Source organism: Phocoena phocoena, chromosome 11, assembly GCF_963924675.1.
Source record: "Phocoena phocoena chromosome 11, mPhoPho1.1, whole genome shotgun sequence".
Lineage (NCBI taxonomy): Eukaryota > Metazoa > Chordata > Mammalia > Artiodactyla > Phocoenidae > Phocoena > Phocoena phocoena.
The window spans coordinates 98,531,660-98,553,424 of NC_089229.1; the positions used below are offsets into that span (position 1 = coordinate 98,531,660).

At 53.5% G+C, this 21,765-nt stretch overlaps 1 protein-coding gene across 1 annotated transcript in view; it reads left to right on the forward strand.

The window, feature by feature from the left end:
* The window catches only part of CRACR2A (calcium release activated channel regulator 2A), a 70,446-nt gene that overhangs the window by 26,070 nt on the left and 22,611 nt on the right, over window positions 1-21,765 (forward strand). Inside the window, exons 5-10 of the mRNA XM_065888117.1 lie at window positions 3,376-3,466; window positions 7,061-7,156; window positions 8,530-8,717; window positions 14,520-14,591; window positions 17,364-17,409; window positions 19,796-19,902. Coding sequence (XP_065744189.1) covers window positions 3,376-3,466; window positions 7,061-7,156; window positions 8,530-8,717; window positions 14,520-14,591; window positions 17,364-17,409; window positions 19,796-19,902 — 600 coding nt within the window. The remainder of the gene's footprint in view (window positions 1-3,375; window positions 3,467-7,060; window positions 7,157-8,529; window positions 8,718-14,519; window positions 14,592-17,363; window positions 17,410-19,795; window positions 19,903-21,765) is intronic.

The following is a 21,765-nucleotide window of genomic DNA, read 5'->3' on the forward strand; positions in this document are numbered from 1 at the left end:
AACCCAAAGGAAAGAGTAGTTCAGGACTTTGAAATGCTCACGTAAAGACATATGGTGTCCTCCGAGGTCAGAGAAGGGGGTCACTGCGTTGGAACAGACAGGGAAATACTCATGGAGAAGACTTCAAAGTCTGTGTTTGTGTGCGTCAGGCAATCTGAGTGGTTTTAGAAATAGTGGCAACAAAGGGGTGTATAATAAGCAAACATAATCCGTTGCCTCTTTCCTCTGATGGCAGAACGTGGTAAGCCCGGCTGGAGCACCATAAGTCATACGCCCAGATTTTTTTTTTTTTTTTGCGGTACGCGGGCCTCTCACCGTTGTGGCCTCTCCCGTTGCGGGGCACAGGCTCCGGACGCGCAGGCTCAGCGGCCGTGGCTCACGGGCCCAGCCACTCGGCGGCATGTGGGATCTTCCCGGACCGGGGCACGAACCCGTGTCCCCTGCATCGGCAGGTGGACCCTCAACCACTGCGCCACCAGGGAAGCCCTGCCCAGGTGTTTTGAGAGTGTCTCTAGCCATTGTTTCTCCCAGAAAAATAATTTCTCTGCAGCCCCTGCTCACACACAGCCTGCATCTCGAATGGATCTCGTTCCGACAGGAGGTTTGATTGACTAAGCTTCCTGTTCTTCATCTTGCTGATTGCTTCTGACCCTTTCCAAACCTAGCAACCCTTTTATTCTTGAAACAAAGACCCTCCTCCCCTTGGAGAGTGTTAGCCCTTGCCCCCCGCAGCCCATGATAATAATTACGATAATAAATAATCCCTTACATCCATTTAGGGCTTTGCAGTTCAGATACCTTGCAAACCTGCTCTCTCGTTTGGTCATCGAGATGATGCTGGGAGGAACCGGGGGTACAGGTGCTACTTTGGGATCGGAGGAGGTCTTCTGCCCTCTGAGCTGGTTTGGTGATGGGAGTGGTGGGCACAACACCTTAATGATCTCATTGCCGGGGCTCGGGTGTCCGGCCCTGGGTCAGGGCTCATCCTCTGAAGACATTCAGGCCTCGGCAGCCTACCAGGATGCTGGCTGGTTTTGTTCAAGAGCGTTTGCAAAGAATGAGCTCCATGTCTGATCCAGTGTGGGCCCAGGATCGCGGATGCCCGCCTGCATCCCAGGACTTCTTTGTGGTGGGCGCATCCTTTGTGTTGAGGGCTGGGAGTAGGTGCCATTCAGAGGCTACATCTCTCTTCCCCGCATTTGTTTGTTTGTAGCAATTTGCAAAATGACTTACTTCACGACTAACAGACTGACATGTGAGCACGAGAAGCATAGAGTTTATTAATTTAATCCAATAAAACTTCAAGTTAATATAACACATTTAATGGTAGTGTGGAATTAATGCTCTGCACGGTTGTTAGGCCTAAACGGTCACAGCTTATGTGCCTGACTGTAGCTAGCGTTGCTTTGGCAGCGTCAAATCCATTTTTAAGTTTTTCTCGTATCACTTTATTAGTTCCCTGGTGCTTATATAGTTGGAATCATTGTCTCTAAAGTTTTCCTGGATACCGTTTACCACGTAGCATTGGAATTTCTTCCAGCACAGGAAGATAACTCCAGGCACCAGGGGAAGACCATCTCTGTTTCTGAAATTTCCTTTCCACTGTATCATTTCTGTCCCTGAGGTGTCCCTATGCAACAGCAGGTGCCTCGACTCCTTATTTCTTGCCAAGGTTTTCCTGTAATTGTCATGGGGTAGCTAAGAACCAAAGTAACAATGCAAACATTTGTCATTTACCAAGAAGACAGTCCTCACTCTTCACCAGAAAGACGTTTGTTACTCCTGGGATGGGAAGCCCAGTGATGAACACAGAGCCTTGGCTTGGAGGAGTCTTGGAGAGCTGTGTCCTCTTGCTGAGCACACCCTGGGCCAGTGCCATACTCACTCAGAGTCGGGTTTGTGGTCTTGGGGATACAACCAAGAAAGGGAACTCAGACAGGTGAGTGACCTTGACCGTGCAGATCCACACCGGTTCCCTCGTCTGGGTCAGCTGTGTGGTTTCTGTAGAACTGGAAGGATGCCAGTCAAGATGGCAGCCTGTGCATGTGGTGCACAGGTAGCGAGTGAGGGAGGGGCAGCCTCTGGGCTGTGGTGCAGCCTCGGGCGGCGGGGGAGGCCTGGCGCTGGACTGGAGTCCCAGGGGGACTTGGGGATACAGGGAGGTGGGACTTTGAATGACGGAAGGCTCAGGGGAATGAATGCTTTCCTATCCTTGACGTTTTCTTCCGAAATCTCTCCGGTACCTCTTAGAACCGAGAACCAGGGCTGTTTGTTCAATTATAAACGCCTCCATCGTTGAATAAAGAACAAGGCAGTGCCAGCATTTGAGTTTAGAATGGCAGGTACCAGAATTGGCAGTAGGTGTGTATATTGCAGGTTCAAAGCAGCCCTGGAGAGCTATGACGTAAGCCTGCTTGCTGGAGCCTAGAGTTTCCTTAACAGGACGGAGGGCAGGGAGCGAGGGGCAGAGAGGACCTTCCATGCCCGGTCAGAGAAGAGGTGTAGAGGTGCAACCCCCTGGGAATGTCACATGTGATCATCTCCAGTCTTGGTTCGAATGCTAATACCTGGTCCTTCCCGTGCGAACTTGGGGGAGTACTTGAAGGAGGATCTATTACTGGGAGAGAAAGAGGAGGCATCCCGGGGTGACCCACAAACCTTGTCCCCAGAGCCGTATCTGTCTTCATCTCCATGTAGGAGCAGAGAGGCCAGCTACGTACTTCCTGTCCTGCGGGGCTCTTTGGAGTAGGAGGGGACGCTGAGAACCCAGCGTGTCACTATTGCCATCGGCATTTACCCAGCTTCACCCTTCCCATGGCCCTGTGCCGAGATGGGTGAGCCCTTGGACAGGTGTGGCCTCCTTCCTTTCTAGGGGTATCGTGATGGTGGCGGTGGTCACCACCATGGAACCCTTTGAGATCCTATGAGAAATGAGGGTCACGCAAAGTTCAGCACATAGTTTCCAGGAGTATACAGTTAAGGTGGTGCTGATGGAACCAGGTAGAGAGAAAGCGCCCAAAGTGGGAAACAGATACACCAAGAAACCACGCAGAAAGGAAGCCCACACCACACACCTTTATGCTGTCAGCAGGCATATAGGGATCAGTGGGCAATAGGACGGTGAGTGTCACAGAGGCTGCGTGGATTGGTGCTGAGATAAAGCAGAGGACAGGAAGGTGGACCCAGGGATGCCTGGGAGGGACAGCTGGGAGATAGGAGGATGAGAGGGTCCTGCTGGGCCTCAGTGGTCAGCTGATCCCGGGGAGCTGACCCTGCAGCCTTGGCTGACCCGACCGCCATGGTCACCCACGCCACCCAGAGCTCCACTGGGGGATAAAGGCATCTCATCGCGCTCTCTTTTTGTCACCTGTGCAGGAAAAGTGCTGCCTATGATGAAGAGATCCAGCACCTCTACGAGGAGATGGAACAGCAAATCAAAAGCGAGGAAGAGCAGTTTCTCCTGAAGGCAAGAGTCCGTTCCCGGGGCTTGGCTCTGCGGGCCGGGCTGCAATACCACCTGCTCTGAGCACGCCCTCTCCCCAGCCCCGGATCTAAGATTGCAGTGCCGCATGGCGCTATTGATTTCCTGTTTCCCTGCTTTATTTTTTTCAAGGCCATTGTCACCTTCAAATATGGCATATAATTTCCCGGTTTATTTTTATTGATTGTGGTCTGTCTCGCCCTACTAAGATGTAAGCCCCAAAGAGCAGGGATCTTTACCTTTTACGTACTAATGTACCCTCAGCACTTCCGCCGTGCTTGGAGCACAGCAGGCAGGCGTTCAACAAGTAGTTGTTGAATCAGTGAATGAATGAACAAGGAATCAATGCAGAGAAGGATGGAGGGGCTTTACCAGTTGAAGCAGCCTGAAGCCTGGCTTGACGTTAGCTGCTCCCGAGACCTCCACGGCAAGCCTGCACGAACGCGACAGCCCGTGCCACTCCATGCCCAGCAGCTCCCCTAAGGGGACCCTCGTTAGAGCCGATGCTTCCCATCCTTTCCCCTTGGAAACCTAGGAATTTTAATTCCCAAGACAACTCAAGTGCCACTCTTCTCGAATTCCAAGGGGGAAAACGTAAAACTCACATTCCTGCTCTTAGGCACTTAGCCTTCCACCAAGCCCCGTTGTTTGTCTTGGGAGCTCAGAACTGGTGAAATCCCTTCCTGTTCCAGGCTAAGCAGGATCCTTTAGGGGAACATAGTCATCAGACGGAGCTACAGGAAACTCCCTCTTATCCATTTTCGGATTATCCACTTGTTGGGTTCTCAGCGGAAAAGTCTTGGAGTTGAAAGGTGGCCTCCTGTCTTAGTTCGGGCCATTACAAAAATATCATGACCTGGGTGGCTTATAAACAACGAACACTCATCTCTCACGCCTTTGGAGGCTGGAAGTCCAAGATCGGGGTGCCAGCGCAGTCGGGTTCAAGTAACAGCCCTGTCCCGGGTTGCAGGCTGCCAATTTCTCTGTGTCCTCACGTGGGCAAGCAGGCTCTCTGGGGTATCGGACAAGGGCACTAATCCCACTCTGGTGGGCTCTGCCCTCGTGACCTAATCGCTTCCCAAAGAGCCCACCTCCTTGGGGCCATCTCCTTGGGGTTAAGTTTCAACGTATGAATTTTGAACATAGAGACCCCATCACCGGCTTGCTGCCTCTAAAGGCTGAACCTGAGCCGCTGTCACATTGCTCCCCTGCTCCTTAAGGCAGGTTGGTCTAAACCAGCGTTTCACTTCATTCTGCCGATTATTCACACCACGGCCCCATTTCTTATCACAGACGCCCTTCCAGCTGAGAGGGCGTCAGAATGCTTTCCAGAAAAAGCCGGTTGTGTTCTCCACCCAGAGCCCTCTGGAGGCTGGGCAGTATTTCCAGACCTCCCCCTCGCCTTCCTTTTTAGAGTGCTAATGCGTCCTGGCTGGCACCGCCCTCGCCCGACATCCAGCCTTAGTGAAGGCGAACAGGCAGAGAGAACACGCATCTCCTCACCGAGCGGACCCTACGGGGGCGGGGGGCTTTTCCGGAAGCCTCAGCCTTACCCCCACCCCCCGCATCCCCTGCAATAGTAGACCCGCTCCCTTTACCCCAGTGGCTTTGTGCACAGAGGGGCCGAGTTCTGGGGGGGGTGGGGGGCGGCATTCGGCCCCCTCCCCCCCACCATGACTACAAGTCAAAGGTCATAGCTAAGGAAAGATGCTGCTTCCAGAAGCAATAGGTGGGTCAACGCCTGGGGACTGGGAACGGAAAGAGGTCGGGGCTGGGGGGGGTGGTGCGGAATTCCAGGGCAAATCTGCCCCAGTTGGGGGTTCTGACCCCGCTGCCGCGCCCCACCCCCCAGCCCGGCTGCTCCCTTCTCAAGGCCTCTGAGCCCCAAACGCCTTCAGGCTCAGCTCTGCGATGTATGCTGTTTGCGTACGCGTGGGAGCCGTGAACACGTGTTGGCCGTGCTGCGAAGCCTGTGGGCGCGCAGGCGTGGCCTGGCCCCGTGTGAGGTTGGTGGTCTACAGTTCATGACAGCTTGAGAGGCTGCACCCTCTGGCCAGCTTGGCGCTCGGCATCTCACTGGCCGTGACCCCCTCAGCACTCTGTGCCCGGCAGGGCCGCTAAGATACTCCGTCTGGCCTTTGCGGGGCTGCCGGCATCAGCTGGGGGTCCTGGAGCTGCTCGCCCCACCCCCAGCCAGCGGGGTGGACAAGATTCCCTGCAGCAAACGTTGGGAGCAGAGGCTGCCTGGTCATACCCTGCCTCCACCGTCAGGTGTGGCCGACACGAGGACGGTCACAGGCTCCCCCCGAGCCCCGCTGACCTGTCCAAAATGGGCAGAGAGGGCTTCCCTGGTGGCGCAGTGGTTGAGAGTCCATGCAGGGGACACGGGTTCGTGCCCCAGTCTGGGAAGATCCCACGTGCCGCGGAGCGGCTGGGCCCATGAGCCATGGCCGCTGAGCCTGCGCGTCCGGAGCCTGTGCTCCGCAATGGGAGAGGCCACAACAGTGAGAGGCCCGCGTACCGCAAAAAAAAAAAAAAAAAAAAAAAAAAAGTGGTCTGAGGAACGAGGTGGCGTCCCCAGATGAGGGGCTGAGGAAGAGCCCTGGGCTTTGACGGGGGCTGCTGTCCCCTCACCTTGCTGCTTCCAGACAGGGCTGCCCCCTAGGGCTGAGTCTCACCACTGTCTTCCTTGGGGAGGTGTCGTTCCACATCACGGAAAGCCCGTGGGGCTCCTGTGGTGAGCTATATGGAGGCTATGATGCTTTCTTCTCTTCCTACCTGGCCTGCGCCGCGGCCATGCCTCGGGCAAGCAGAGAGCATGTTTCCCAAGAAACAGCGACGTGGAAGAAAAAAGCAGGGAGGCTGGGCAAGGCAAGGGCTGGACCCCAAGTCTCCCGCTGCCCACTCAGGGCCCTTACACCGGATCAGCTCTGGTGAGAGTGTCAGGCATCCTGCCAGCTGCATACTTTCCTCTTTGTCCCACGACCAGGCCCCTTCCCGCTTGCATCACTGGGGTCTCCACATCCCTGAGTGGGGAAGGCCGGTTCTAGGGCAGGGGGGAGGGGCTGTGGAGCTCACGGGAGAGACCCCCCCCGGGGCTTGGGAGCCCTCCGTCCCAGCGGGGACACAGCGAGGGCGTAGACCCGCCTGAAGGAGGAAGAAGTGGGGCCCCTGTGTTTTCAGAGGGAGGGCAGTTTAAAGGATTGAATGACTGCGCCCAACATGGACAGAATAAACGAGCCGGAAGGACATTCCATCTTCCAGTGGACAGACAGGAGCCTGAGGCCTGAGATTCCAGCTCAGCCCCTGTTCTGTTCCCCGTTCGGTGCCCGCCCACTAACCCACGCTGCCTCTCCTGTGGGAGGCGGTCATCCGACATGTCATACGTGGTGGGAGCTGGCGTTGGGCACACTCTCCATCCGCCAGGGCAGGCGGGTGACCAAAGCCCTGGGATGTTGTGGGAAGACCCCAAAGGATGGGCGGGCCCCTCCCTGCTGTTGAGCAGGTTCAAGGTGGGGGAAAATAAATCTCCATCCCGGTGCATCTGGGCCTCATGTGTCCTTCTTCCCGGCTTGGCAGGACACGGAGAGGTTCCAGGCGTGCAGTCAGGAGCTGGAACGGAAGCTGTTCTCCAAGGAGCAGGAACTGGAGCGGCTCATCCAGAAGCAGAAGCGGGTATGTTCATGTCCGTGTCCTCAGAGCACCTGCCCTGCACTCCATCCCCTCCTGTGGCGCTTGCCCACGTTCCCTGCCATTCACTTAAGGACTCTGTTTTCTTAAATCTGAGAAGAACCATTTAGTTGAACAAAAGAGAAAATCTGAAATCACAGGTGATCCCAAGATAAAGCCTTTACTCTCCAATGCCTGGTGTTTAACTTTGGAAAAATTGCCAAGAATTCTCCCAAGTATCCCCCGCAGGCATCGTGGTGTGATTATATAAGCCCAGGAGCCGCCAGAACGCCAAATCGTTACTTTGTTTCCTGCATCCTGTGTGAGAGATAAGGGGGATGCTGCGGTCACACACACTGATATCTGGGGGGAGGCTGCAGACCATGAGGTCTTCCTGCCAGGAGGGCCAGGGATGCCTCCAGCTGGAAGAGCAGGTTGACCAGGACAAAGGTCAACTTGTCCATCCCCTGTCTTCCCGTGTGCCCGTACGAGGTGCGTCAGCCTCCTTTGGGACAGTTCCCGTCACAACGCAGGGTGGATGCAGACACCAGACGCGCCCCTGATGCACCTGAGTCCCCAGAGGCAGGCTGGGTGGTGTCCCAGGGTCCACCCACTGTGGCTGGGAGCGCGTGGCTTAGGACCCCAGGGAGATGGGTTACCTAGGCAAACCTCGCGCCCACAGCCTCGTCTCCAAAGCAAGGGGCTCGTAGGAGAGAGAGGCCCGGGTGCCGCTTGGCCTCCTGTTTTGTTTTGTCTGGTGCTGGAAGGCATCCAGCCCTGGACAGACCCAGACACATTGGTTCCATTTGAATAGAAAGGGATATTTTTAGCAGCACATTAAAATACACTTGAAGACACCCCCATGCTAAGGCTGGAGACGGTCCCACTCCTCTGAGTACCCAACCTGTAGATTTTGGTTTCTCTCCTGCAGCAAGGCGCTCTCACTGCCAGCTGCCTCCCCCTCCCCCACCCCCACCCCCGCCCTGCACAGTGTACCTGGCTTCTCCTCCTCTCTTTCCTCTTCACTATTATGCATTAAGTTCTCACCAATTAGATTTATCCGTCCAATGAATGATTGCCACTCGACTTAATTACCGCATGCCTGCCTGATTACTCCGGGGCCTCTTGAGAATCACACAATATTCCTTGTTGTTGCTTCCTTCTTCTCTTACTGGCCACATTCATTAAACTGAATTTGTCCTTCCTGCCTCCAGAAGGGGCAGGACAAAGCTGACTGAGGCTTGAGGGCAGTGAGGGGCAGTAGCATGGGTTCCCGCCCACCAGGTGGAGGAAGCAGGATGCGGCTGGGAAAGGCCAGCCTGATGGGGGTGGGGCTTGCTCATCGCTCCCCTCTGCACAACGCCCCCGTTCCTTTCCAGCTGGAAGGCCAGTGCACCGCCCTGCACAACGACAAGCACGAAACCAAGGCTGAGAACACCAAGCTGAAACTCACCAACCAGGAGCTGGCTGGGGAGTTGGAGCGGACGTCCTGGGAGCTGCAGGATGCCCAGCAGCAGCTGGAAAGCCTCCAGCAAGAGGCCCGAAAACTCCACCAGGAGAAGGAGATGTGAGTGTCACCCTTGTGCCCTCCAGATCCGTCCCCTGCTGTGAGCGCGTTAGCCCGCCCCCCAGACCCTTCTCCTTGCTCATAACGTGGGGATGGGGCTCCTTGGTCCCTGGGACCTCTTCTAACCTTCTAGGATTCTGAGACTGTGAAGCAGACCAGTTCTGCGCCGAGCACTCCCTAGGATTGACGAGAAGCGTACAGCCTCATTCTCAGACAATGTATTACGTGATTAGAAAGACGTTATCCAGCCAACAAATAGGGGGCAGTCTGGGGGAAATCCTGAGTGAGTGCAACGACCAGACATTGACTGTCATGGTTCGGAGACCTGGGAGAACAGGGTGGGCCAGGAAGACTTCCGAGGTCAGCACGTAGTTCGACAGGGCGTGTGACAGTGCCCTGGACGCTTCACCCCAGCTCTGCCCATTTTTTTCCTTCCTCTTTTTCCTTCCTTTTTCAGCCTTCCTCTGTGTGGGCCCTGTGTGGGCAGCCCCATATCTCTGGGGACTGGTTTGCTGATAAACTAGGTGTCCAGCCATTGGGTTCGGCTTGCTGGATGGAGGTGCCCCTGGCAACAGTCCAAGGCTGGGTCTGCACCTGACCCAGAGAAGTCACTGAGGAAGCGGTCTCAGGAGTGTTAGGCTTTGAGAACAAGGGCTCTCTGAGGCCCCGGAATCTCACTTGCTTATCTGTTCACCCGTGTACCAGTGCACTCACTGGCGGATTCACATCAGCAACATTTGTGGAAAGCTACTCAGTGCTTTCAACACTGTCTTGGGCACTCAGCGTACCTCACTTACGGCGAAAATCTGACATTATCTCATTTGACCTTCTCAGCGTCCTGATGTGCCAGGTACCATGGTTATCAACTCTAGTTTATGGATGAGGAAACTGAGGTTCAGAGGTGTTAAGTACCTGTCCTGAGATGCTAAGTGCTGGTCACATGCTCCTGACTCCCCACAGTGACCAGTGAGTCAGCCGGAAAACTGTGCCCAGGACTAGGACTGGCCACCCTTCACTTACTCGTTTGTTCGAGGACTCATGTAGTCATTCTGCAAAACCTGGGTGCCTGGTCCTGGGTGAGGTAAGGTATAAAGTCGGATTTCAAAAAAAGGGCAGTCTTACCAATGCTTGATGTTTTACATGTGTTAACTGTCTTTGTTCAAAAGCCCTGACTCTGTCTGACGGCTGGCAAATCGTTGGTGCATCAGAGCCTAAATCAAATTGTTCTGCTGGGGCTTCCCTGGTGGCGCAGTGGTTGAGAGTCCACCTGCCGATGCAGGGGACACGGGTTCGTGCCCCGGTCCGGGAAGATCCCACGTGCCGCGGAGCGGCTGGGCCCGTGAACCATGGCCGCTGAGCCTGCGCGTCCGGAGCCTGTGCTCTGCAACGGGAGAGGCCACAGCAGTGAGAGGCCCGCGTACCGCAAAAAAAAAAAAAAAAATTGTTCTGCTGTACTGTTTGGGAATGATCTAGAGTGAGAGGGAGGGGATGTGTTTGGATTTGGAGTTTTACCCTAGGAAGACGTCTCCAGTTGAAAAAGATATGTCTTCCCAAGCAGCTGACTTAAAGTAAAATCAACCCCATTCCAAGGCTTGGATGCCCGGTGGAAGGACAGTATATTTCATTGTAAACAAGCAAAATCGGTCCCTCCCCATTGAGATCAGGTCAACCAGGTGCTTAACTTTATAAACAGAATTAAGGAGTCAGGCTCTTAAAATTCAATCAAGTCCTGAAAGCGACAAACATCTGAAAGGCACAGGCATGAGAACCGCAAATGGAAATGAGCACCGGAGCCGGCGTTAACGAATCACAGCGTGAGGATTAAAATCTTTCTGAAGTCTTATCTTAATTAAGCAAGCCAGACACACAATCTCTGGAGGCTGGGAATTGAAAAAGAGGGAAGGAGGGTTAGGAGGGAGAGAAATGAGTCCAGAACCTTCGCGACTTTGTTTCAATAAGACGCTTGCAGCGTGTGCTGCTGGGGAACCTGCTGGAGCCCAGGAGAGCGTGTCTCGTCCAGAGTGGCCTGGAGAGAAGGGCAGGGAGAGGCTTAGCTTGTCCTCCGTAAAGCAGGATCCCAGACCAGCAGAGCCGACAGGACCTTTGTGCTGGAACCCACCTCTTCATTTCACAAATGAAAACCAAGCTCAGAGAGGGGTAGTGAGCAGCCCGCAGCCACCCAGCTAGTTAGTGTCAGAAAACAAGGTCACAGCCTCGTCCTCCTGATACCCTGTGCTTCCCCGATGACGTCCAGCTGCCGGATGCTGCTGGGAGGGGGGAGAGTGGGCCTCTAGATCAACAGACCCCGTCACGTATCAGCTGGAGCTCTGAATGGACAAAATGAATTTTCCTGTTCTCTGAAGATGCCCAAGGAAGGAGAACTAGATTTTAAAATCAGATGAAGAAGGAGCAGTCGGGCAGGGGAGACAATATAAAGGTGAAGGTCGGCTGGAAGGCAGCACCTCTATTCTGTTAATTAACTTGTATCTGGGGGAGAGGTGGTTTACGACAAGGCACGAGATGTGGCAGAAGGAGGTTTGCCCCCCACCCCCTGACTCCCAGCCTCCCATCACCCAGAGGGCACCAGTCCTGGCTCCTCCCAGAGTGTTCTGTACATGTGCGTGCACACACACACGCACACACACAGACACACACCCACGCACACACACAGACCCCCCCCACACACAGACACACAGACACAGACACACACTCACACAGACACACACAAACACACACTCAGACACAGACGCACACACACAGACACACAGAGACACACACAGACACACACCCACGCACACACACAGGCCCCCCCCCACACAAACACACACACACAGACACACTCACACACACACACAGACAAACTCACAGACACACACTCACACAGAGATACACTCACAGAGACACACATGCACACACAGGCACAGACACACAGAGACACACACACACACCCACGCACACACACAGACCCCCGCCACACACACAGACACAGATACACAAACTCACAGACACACACACAGAGACACTCACAGAGACACACATGCACAGACACACAGAGACACACAGACACACACACACACACAGACCCCCCCACAAACACACACACACTCACACAGAGACACACACACACACACTCTTTACAAAGCGACAGCACACACACTGTTGTACATTTGCCTGCGTTTTCCACTTGACAGATCCTTTGGAGAACGCTCCATATTTCTTTCTTTCTCATAAAAACACAGCCAACAGCCCTTCCCTCCCAGCAGCCATAAACCTCTCACCAGTTACTACCGCAAAACGGCAAGTTCTGTTCCTTTCACTTCACCTGTTAGCCAGACATAAACTTGTAGAACATCTAGGTTAGAAGGACTTTCAAGGTCATTTTAGTCAAATATCCAAGTGTCTTTTTTTTTGCAGAAATGCTTTTCTATTTGTTAACACAAAAAATCTATCTGAATATACATATGTGTGCATGTTTAGACAGATGTGTGTCTACTAGACAAACAGACGTAGGTTTGCACCGATACATACCACGTACGTGTGTGTGTATATGTGTGTGCACGGTGCCAAGGTCCCTGGTGCCTTGTAAGCAGGGCCAGAGGAGGCTTGGACTGAGGTCCTCTTGGTTGTGGAGGAACTGGTCACTCGGTCAGACACTGTGAGGACCCATTAGGTTAGGTCTCCGGTGTGAGTGTCTGTCCTCAGCGGGGAAAGCCCTCTGCTTTCGGCTGCCCCAGGAAGAAGCAGGGCCCGGGATGGGGGTGGCGGAGCCCCAAAGTCGGATGCAGGTAACCTGAGCTCCCAGGGCGCCAGGCTGCGACCAGACAGCTGTGCTCACTGGGTGCCCTTTGGAGCAGAGTCCCAGACGGCGTTTAGGGACCCAGGTTGGATAATAGGGAAGACATTGTTTTCCCTCCAGTTGACATTAAATATAATTGGCAATAAAATGTTGGGAGTTTGCAGCTCTGCAGGAGCCAGAGAAGTTCTGTTACTGAATAAGCATTGTCTGAGGTGAACTTGGTATTTGAGACAGTCTGTTACTGTCGCAAAGTGACTTTATAATTCTGCTATAAAGGGGGAAACCCCACAGACACCGCTCAAGGAATAAGGCGATTGCGAGTCCTGTGGCCCCGGCAAGCTCGTGGTGACGTGGATGGGCTTTGCCGGGGGACCGTCCTTACGCAGATCAGCCTGTGCACGGTCAAGGCAGCCCTGATGGCCCGTGGCAGTGACGCATTTACTAGGTTGTGGCTTGGAAATACGGGACCCTTTGCAGTAAGCTTGGGGGAGATTTTAAGTCTCTGAACTGTGGTGCAGAGCACAGAGGGAAGGATGGAAGCAGAACTGTGAAGTTAAGCAAGGTTTATTTTCCAACATCACCCCATTCTGCTATTTTTTTTTTTTTTTCAGTACGCGGGCCTCTCACCGCTGTGGCCTCTCGGGTTGCGGAGCACAGGCTCCGGACGCGCAGGCTCAGCGGCCATGGCTCACGGGCCCAGCCGCTCCGCGGCACGTGGGATCTTCCCGGACCGGGGCACGAACCCGCGTCCCCTGCATCGGCAGGCGGACTCCCAACCACTGCGCCACCAGGGAAGCCCTGCTTTATTTTTTTCCTTTCTTCTCTGAGTGGTGCTGGCTTCCTCCTAAACCCCCCTCCCCCTCCAGCTCTCTTCCTCCCTCCATCCCTGCCATCTGCCCTCCCCGCCCCTCCTTTAGCCCTCTCTCTTTTTTCTCTTCCCACTGCTATTTGTTGACTGCACCTCCAAGCCAGCCACTGTGTCGAGGATACAGATGTAAACAAAGCACACACAGCCCCCTGCCTCGCGGCCTGAGTTGCCCTCCAGCCACGCTCTGTATGTCTCAGCTTCTCTCTCCCCTTCCTCAAAACTCCTATGATTGACACGCTCACACTGTGATGTAAATGACGGATTATGATTGATACATTAAATCTCTGCTTTGTAGCTAGAGATAAGAAATTTTAGTCAAAGAAATGAATGTGCAACAGTGGAAATTCCAGATCTCCGGGAACAGATTGGAGACTGTTGGGAGAAAGTGGGGAAGGAAAGATAGGTCTTCAATAGCTCCTGCATACAAACTAACCCAGCATGGGGGGGACCGGGGGGAGGGAGAAACACCAGCTCTGCTCTCACCCTCCGAGGCTGGGCTGGAGAAGAGTATTGATTCTGATTCCCTGACCTCTCGTGGGGGCGGGGCAGGACCACCGGGAGCCTGAGAAAACAGTGCAGTCATCATCAAGCTGTATCCTTGGGACAGGGAGTCGGGGGTCTAGATTAGGACCCTGGCTCAGTCCTGGGTTGCCAGGGAGAGTTATCAAACCTACTTGACTATCTGTGTCTATAAAACAGGGATCGGGCTTCCCTGGTGGCGCAGTGGTTGAGAGTCCGCCTGCCGATGCAGGGGACACGGGTTCGTGCCCCGGTCCGGGAAGATCCCCCATGCCTCGGAGTGGCTGGGCCCGTGAGCCATGGCCGCTGAGCCTGCGCGTCCGGAGCCTGTGCTCCGCAACGGGAGAGGCCGCGACAGTGAGAGGCCCGCGTACCGCAAAAAAAAAAAAACCCCAGAAAAACAGGGATCATTTCACCTTCCAAATAGGGTGTCTGAGACGACTTGGTGAGACCTGGCTATAAGGCCTGCTGGCTATAAGGCCTGCACGAGGCCGTGCTCTCCAGAGGAAGGCCAGCCCGGGCACCACCTTCCGGGTCCAACTTCATCACTGCCTCGTGCCCTGGTAGCACCCCCTTCCCCCACATGTCACTCATCACTGCCGTCTTGCATCCCCTGCAGGGAAGTGTACCGCGTCACGGAGAGTCTGCAGCGGGAGAAGTCAGGGCTCCTGAAACAGCTGGATTTCCTAAGGTGCGTCAGCATCCCAGAGCCTTGGGTGGGAAGGGGCACCCCCAGAGTCTCCCCTGCCTGCTGAGGGAGCACCCACATTTCCCTGGTCCCCAACATACTGTTGGACAACCGAGCACCACCTCTCCATTATGTTTGGTCCATTTACACAGGTGCCCAGCCCCCTCTCCAGTTCGTACCTCCGCAGGCAGGCGCTGCCTCCTCCTGCTTGGTACCTGGTACGGTACTTGCTCAGGTAGGAGAACTGAATTTATGGAGCATCTAGTCCATGCCAGAGGTAGTATCTCCTTCATCTTCAACAAAACCTGGGAAGTAGGGCAGCTGTTAATACAGGGGTTAGCCATCAAGGAAGCTGATATCAGAGAGATGGAGTAATTTACCAGAGTGACCCAGACGCTCGCTGCCAGAGCCGGAATTGAGTCCCCAGCTGGCTGGTGCTCTTTAGCCTGCCGTATTCTGTTCATGTTTGTTGAATGAGTAAATGAATCACAAACAGAGCAGCAAGAAGGGCGTTAGGAGTGTCCTCAGCCTGTTAAACTACCTGTAGATTCAAAGCTCATTGGTTTGGTTTGGATTATCCCCCCCAAAAAACAACCAAACGCAAACGGGTGTGGGGAAAATGGAATGTTCAATTTTGCCTCTGAGCTTTCTAAGTTACTATACTTGCTGCCTGTCAAACACCTCTTGGGGAATAGTGATGAAATTTGGGTCCTGATTTTTAAAGTGCAGGTGGGTTTGAGTTGGGTACCTTTTGAAGGTTTTTAGGTTGTTGTTTTTTTAATTTGAAAGCAAGGTAAGATCACTGCATCTGGCATCTTTGATGCCACCAAATAGAAAAGTTCTTCAAACTGAATGCATTTCAGATTTGTTTCCCTCAAGATGTGATTCCAAAGGCCAGGGAGATGGAAGTGGTTCTTAGGGGCCAAGTTTTAATCCCTGTGAGAGAAGGTGTGGATTCTCAGGAAGGCTTTAGTGAAGGCAGAGAATAAGATGTACAAGAACGAGTTTGGTTGGGTTTTTTCCCTTTTTTCTATTGTACTTAGAAAAAAATACAGAGGCAGATTCAGTGTGAAGGCGCAGGGGAGGATGACGAGGCAGCACTCTGCCAACACTTGGGGGTCTTTTTCATGGAGACCAACGTCTGTGCAGAATCCCAGCCTGAAACTTGCTGTGCTGTCGCCTGGTCCCCGAGCCAGCCAGGGAGAGCCCGGATGTGGCGGGAGAGCCCACGGCAGGCTCTTCCTCCACAGTGAGATCTCCGGGTAGAGACAGACAGCCGGGGGAAATGGGCATCAGGGAGAGACAGAGAGAGCTGGGAGCAGGTGGGGTGGGAAGACAGCGGGAATTGTTGGGGGGGGATCGGGACCATGGCCGGGGTGTGACCCAGGGGCGAGGGGCTGCCGTCCTAAGGGAAATGGGGGCACATGGAAGTAGTTTCAGGGCGCTTGGTAGGAACGTGCACTTTGGAGCTGGATCTGGTTCCAGACTCAGCCCAGCCCCTCATCACCTGTGCAACCTTGAGCAGTTGTCAACAGCCTGGACATGCCTGTGTCGCAGGCTTCCTGGGAGAATTGGGTGACTTGTGCGCGGCTGTCGCTACAGAGCGGTGCCATGAAGGACAGAGGACACATGTACAGAGCAGAACATTCCCTTGCCTATCGGAGCCTCTGCATGGAGATGCTCCAGGAGACAAGAGACGAAGGCGTGGCTCCCCAGCTTTCCAAAGAGTTGTTTCCATTTACAGTCGGCCATCTCCATTTCCCAGCCTCACATTTTCAACCCTCCACCAGGCTTTTTCTCCCCCTATTCCACCAAACGTGGAACCAATGACCTCCACGTTGCTTAAAATATGGGCCAGTTCTCAGGGCCCCATCCTTTTCCCCAGCACATCACTCTTCGCACAGCGTTTCTAGGACTCCTTTTAAAACTTGAGTCAGGTCAGGACACTCCTCGGCCAAAGCCCACCCCCCATGGCTTCATATCTCATTGGGATAAATTCAGAGTTCTGACAGTGGCCCACAGGCAGGGGATGGCAGATCCCCACCTCCCCCATCTTTCCTCTGACCTCTGAGCATCCGCTCCCTCGTTTCCGTTCCACTGGATGCACACCACGTGTCTCCCAACCCCAGTCCCTGCCCTTGCCGTTCCCTCTGCCTGTGACGCTCTCCCCCATCCCTGCTGGGCTCTCTCCTCCGCACCCTTTAAGCCTCTGCTCAGATGCCACCTCCTCAGTGAGGTCTTCCCTGACCACCCTCCATCTCTGGCCCTCTTTATGCCACTTCTTCCCCACTTTATTTTTCTCAATAGCAATGAAATAAAAATGCCCTGGGGGCAGGAACTTTTTCTTCCATTCCTTGGTGTAGCCCTGACAGCTGGAGCAGTGCCCGGCACACAGCGTGGGCTCAGGGAGACACGTGTGGCATGCAGCCACACATGCATTCATGAATGAAAGGTTTGGGGGGGGCACAGCAAGTTCAAGGCGGAGCCGGAACACCTGGTCAGCTCTGTGGAAGGCTCCCTTAGTGATCAGATGGACCAATGCAGGATCCTGAAGGGCCCTGGGTGTCACAAGGCCATTCTGTGTATCCCCCTGCCTCTAACCTGACTTATACACAATTACCCTTAGCCACAATCACTAAGGAAAGTGGTTCCACGCCCTCCCCGGGCCTTCCATGCCCGGCCTTCCTCTGTACCCATCTGACCGTCAAACCAATGCTATTGGATCTGTTGACCGCAAGCCCCATGTTTGAATAGATTCCCCTTTTCCATCCACAGGGAAAGGAACAAGTATCTTCGGGATGAACGGGACATATGTTTTCAGGTAATTGGCCAGTGCCCCCTCCCCTAGGGGAAGACGAAGACTGGGGTCCAGTGGCAGCCAGACCTGCGCTGGGACTGGCCCAAGAAGATCCTGAGGCTTGGAATCTGGCCACTCCTTTGTGTGGGCAGGACGGTGGCATAAGATTTTTTGAAAATAGTAAAAATTCAGGTTGACCTATAGGGTCATAGTGTGTTAACTTCCCGTGAAGTGACACACTTTCCTCTTGGCATCACGAGACCAGGATACTTGGGAGGGTCCCACATTTCTTGGATGTAGAAATGATCGTGCCGTCCATGAGACGGTGCAGTTGAAACGGCGCCATCACTTTTAAACCAAAATGCTCAGTTCTTTTCTTCATTAACATGTTGATTGCTTGATGAAAAATTTTCATTTTTACACACTGTCGTAGAAAGAATTAAAAATGTATATTTCGGGCTTCCCTGGTGGCTCAGTGGTTGAGAGTCCACCTGCCGATGCAGGGGACACGGGTTCGTGCCCCGGTCCGGGAAGATCCCACGTGCCGCGGAGCGGCTGGGCCCACGAGCCATGGCCACTGAGCCTGCGCGTCCGGAGCCTGTGCTCCGCAACGGGAGAGGCCACAGCAGTGAGCAGCCCGCGTACCGCAAAAAAAGAATCCACCTGCCGATGCAGGGGACACGGGTTCGTGCCCCGGTCCGGGAAGATCCCACATGCCGCGGAGCGGCTGGGCCCACGAGCCATGGCCACTGAGCCTGCGCGTCCGGAGCCTGTGCTCCGCAACGCGAGAGGCCACAGCGGTGAGAGGCCCGCGTACCGCAAAAAAAAAAAAAGTATATTTCACCATTTACATAGTTGATTTTATGTACAATTTTTTTACCCTATGGGGACCGATGCTTCTCTGACCCTGAGTGCCACAGTTACATACTTTCCCAAATAGCACGAAAATCCTGTATTTATTTAAAGAATTTCACTTCCGGCTGCGTTAAACAGAATCTAGGGTTTCTCATTCCCCTAACATCCTCCCCTTCAGACGGTAGGTGTGGAAGCTGTGAAGGGAAGAAAAAGGCGGGCAGGGTGGATTGATGTGACATTCTGGTTATGGGGATTATCGCACGGTGAATTTCACGTGTGTCCTCAGGCAAATCATTAGCCTCCTTGGGCCCTGACCCCCATTATCACATGAGGAAAGAGAATCTCTATCCTTTTTTCCATACTGTAGGGATTTTTGTACGTGTGAAAAACTCTTGGAAAGGAAGGTCTTGCGCTGGACTCTCAGCTGTTCAGTGCCCTAAATGTGGTCAGTACACAGCAGCTAGTTTGCCCCGGATTCGGTGCAACCTAGTTTATAAGTGCGGATCCCTTAGGGACCTTGTACATCACAATGTCTTTTCTACCACTGGCTGTCAGCAACATGTCTGTGCCGCCCACCTATGTGTACTATCAGAGCAAGGCTTAAGCCTACACGTTTGTTTGGTGGTGGTAATGGTTATAACTGTTTGAGAAGTAACACCGAATTTATTTGAAAACTTCCTAACAAATGTCGCCTTAATCCCTTGAACTGGCTTCCCTTCACCTGCCAAACTCATTCTGCTTTGAGAAGGGAATGGAATTAAGGGAATAAGAACCCTTGTGGGGAATGGAAGAAAGAGGGATAAAATCACGTTCATGCCGAATCACAACTGAAGATTAATTTGGGATCACAGCCATACCTGCGGGGGCCCTGGGAGCACTGCAGCCCCTCCTTCTTTCAGGAAGGATCCCTAGGAACCGTGGGGCTGGCTGGTTAATGAGAGATTCTTCCTGTGATCTAACCCCCCCTTATCTGGAAGACATCTGTCAGGGGAGCCCTGGCAAGGCAGGTGTAAGCCCCCCACTCCACCCAGTCTCTCCATTGCAGATATGTGAGCAATTTACCTACAGCCAGCCTACTTCCACAAAAGATCTGAGATACCTTGTCCTAGCTTCGTAGCTGTGGACAAGGCTCTGGGTTCATTGATCCTCCTATCTGGGGGTTTGGAAATAAAGAGGGATTGAAACCCCACTGAAGAATGTGTGTGATTTAAAGATGCACAGTTTTTTCTGCCCATAAATATTTTTCCTATGCATCCCACATTTAGCTTGTCCTCTTGCAAATTAGCACTACTCCTGGGAAGGGTAACCTGGCAGACCCCAGGCTCGAAACTTTGATTAGCTTATTAGATGGGAGATGGAGGAATTATGGTGAGAGATGACAGCAAAAGGGAAGAGTGGGTGAAGGCTAGCTCGCAGGGAGCCCAGGCCATCTCTTGCTTCCTTTAGAGTTTTATTTGAAGCCTGTACTATGAGGTGGGGAAATTGAGCCCTTTTCTGCTCCAACGTTGGGACAAATCAGTAGGCGTGGATCTGAGGGCATTTTGTGTTTCTACAGAAAGACAAGGCAGCCAAGGCAAACACAGCTGCTTCCAAGGCAAGCCAGAAGCAGCGATCTGGCTCTGTGATCGGCAAATATGTGGATGGCGGAGGGATGCTCAGAAGGTAAGGGATCCCTGCTGTGCTCATTCATTACCTGTTCCTTGGTCTTGCCAGGTTGGGAGCAGGCTCTGAGCCCAAGCAGAGCTCAGATTGGCCCAGGCGGGAAGCCTGGGGTCAGCCACTATCGCTCCCCTTGAGTCTTGGAGGACGCGTGCCTTCCTGTTCTGACATCTAGGTGCAGGGCAAGCACTTAGGACAGGCCGTTGCTGCCAGGGGGCGCTGAAGAGGGGCTGCAGATCAGGGGAGGGACAGAGGGGGTCTGAGGAAGAGGGGTCAGAGAGAGGGAGGGAGTGGGTGCTGGGCCGGGCTCTGCTGTCTTTTGAGCAGAATGGATGCTCTTGGTTTTCCAGGGACAGGACTGCGTGAGTCTGAAGGGTAATTAGAGTGTAGTACGGGATCTCCAATCGTTGAAGTCCTTTACAGATGAGAATGGGGCCTGTGCTTGCCAAGACTCCTTTCAATAATTCATATTTAATTAACTCAGGGATAACATGCTTGGCTGTTGTTGGACAGCACACGATTGCATTTAAGTCCCCAGAGGGGTGGCCTGTTGCTCCCCGAAGGAGGCACGCCAGCCCCCCGCCCCTCCCCCTGCCCTGTCTTCTCCGGGCCACGTGCTTCTTCCCATGGATGTGACCACAGAGAGGTGGAGGCTGCCAGATCCCCACGTATCAAACCCGGGACAAAGTGTGTGAACCTGCGCATCCGGGAGACCCTGGGGACAGCAAGCATGAAATAGACATGCCAAGCGGAGGTGCCCTGGGGATGTCAATCTGCTGATGGCTCAAGACCTTGAACCTGACCATCGTGGACTCCTCTTCTAAATTGCTGAACCAGGAGACACAACATGGGAGCCAGATTCCTGCATCAGCAGTTCGCCTGTTGGTTCCTCGGAGTGGAATATGTGCTTCCAACAAGCAGAGACCGATTGCCTACTCTGTACCTGACATTCTCTGAGTTCTGGGAAGTCTCCAAAGATCAATTAGACACGAGTCCTGCCCTTAATATCCATTACTGAGTGCCTGCCCTGTGCAAGACTCAGTGCCGTGTGCTGGGGATACGGAGTGAACAAAATAGACCCCATCTCTGCTTTCATGGAGCTTATAATTGCGTGGAGGACACAGACAATAATTGATGAGTAATCGATAAATTGCAAACCCCGAATTCCCATGCAGACTCTGTCAGAGGTGACTGCTGTCTGCCGCTGGCGCATAGCATTTTGTGGCAAAACCGAAAAGGAGCTTAGTCATGCTAAGCTGAAGGTATTCCAGAGTGTAATAGTACTCGAGAATCTCCCAAGTAAGAAGCTTTTGCCAAGAAACGCTTCATTTAGGGTCATTTCAGTGGCCATTTCTTTTCTAGTTGCAAGGCCTTTGAAAAGCCATGCTCTGCATCTGTGCGCGTGCATACATGCTCACAACACGTGTTCACACACGTGCACTCGTGTGTGTGAGCAGAGTGGAAGCAGATGGGAACACTAATTGTGTGCTGAAGTGGCTAGGCACTTAGTAGGCTCGTCAGAATGCAGAAGAAATTTGTTGGAAAGATGGCCGTCATTTTCTGTAAAAAGCTGATTTTATAAATAAGTGTAAGAGTCCTTGAATTGCTACAGACCCTTTATTTTATGTCAGGGGATCCAAGCTAAGTCAGCACTTTTGTGAGCAAGTGCTATACCTTAACTTACCTTAGAAGTGTCCGGAGTTCAGAAGAGTGATACACGCATTTTTTTCTCTTTTTTTTCTGTTTTTGATCCTTAGGGGCCAGAAACGCTAGGAGCTGGGGGGGGGGCGGGAGTTGGGGCCAAGTGAAGGGGCTTTCCCTGTGCCGCATTTTCTGTGTCCGTCGCCCACTTCCGCCTCATCACCG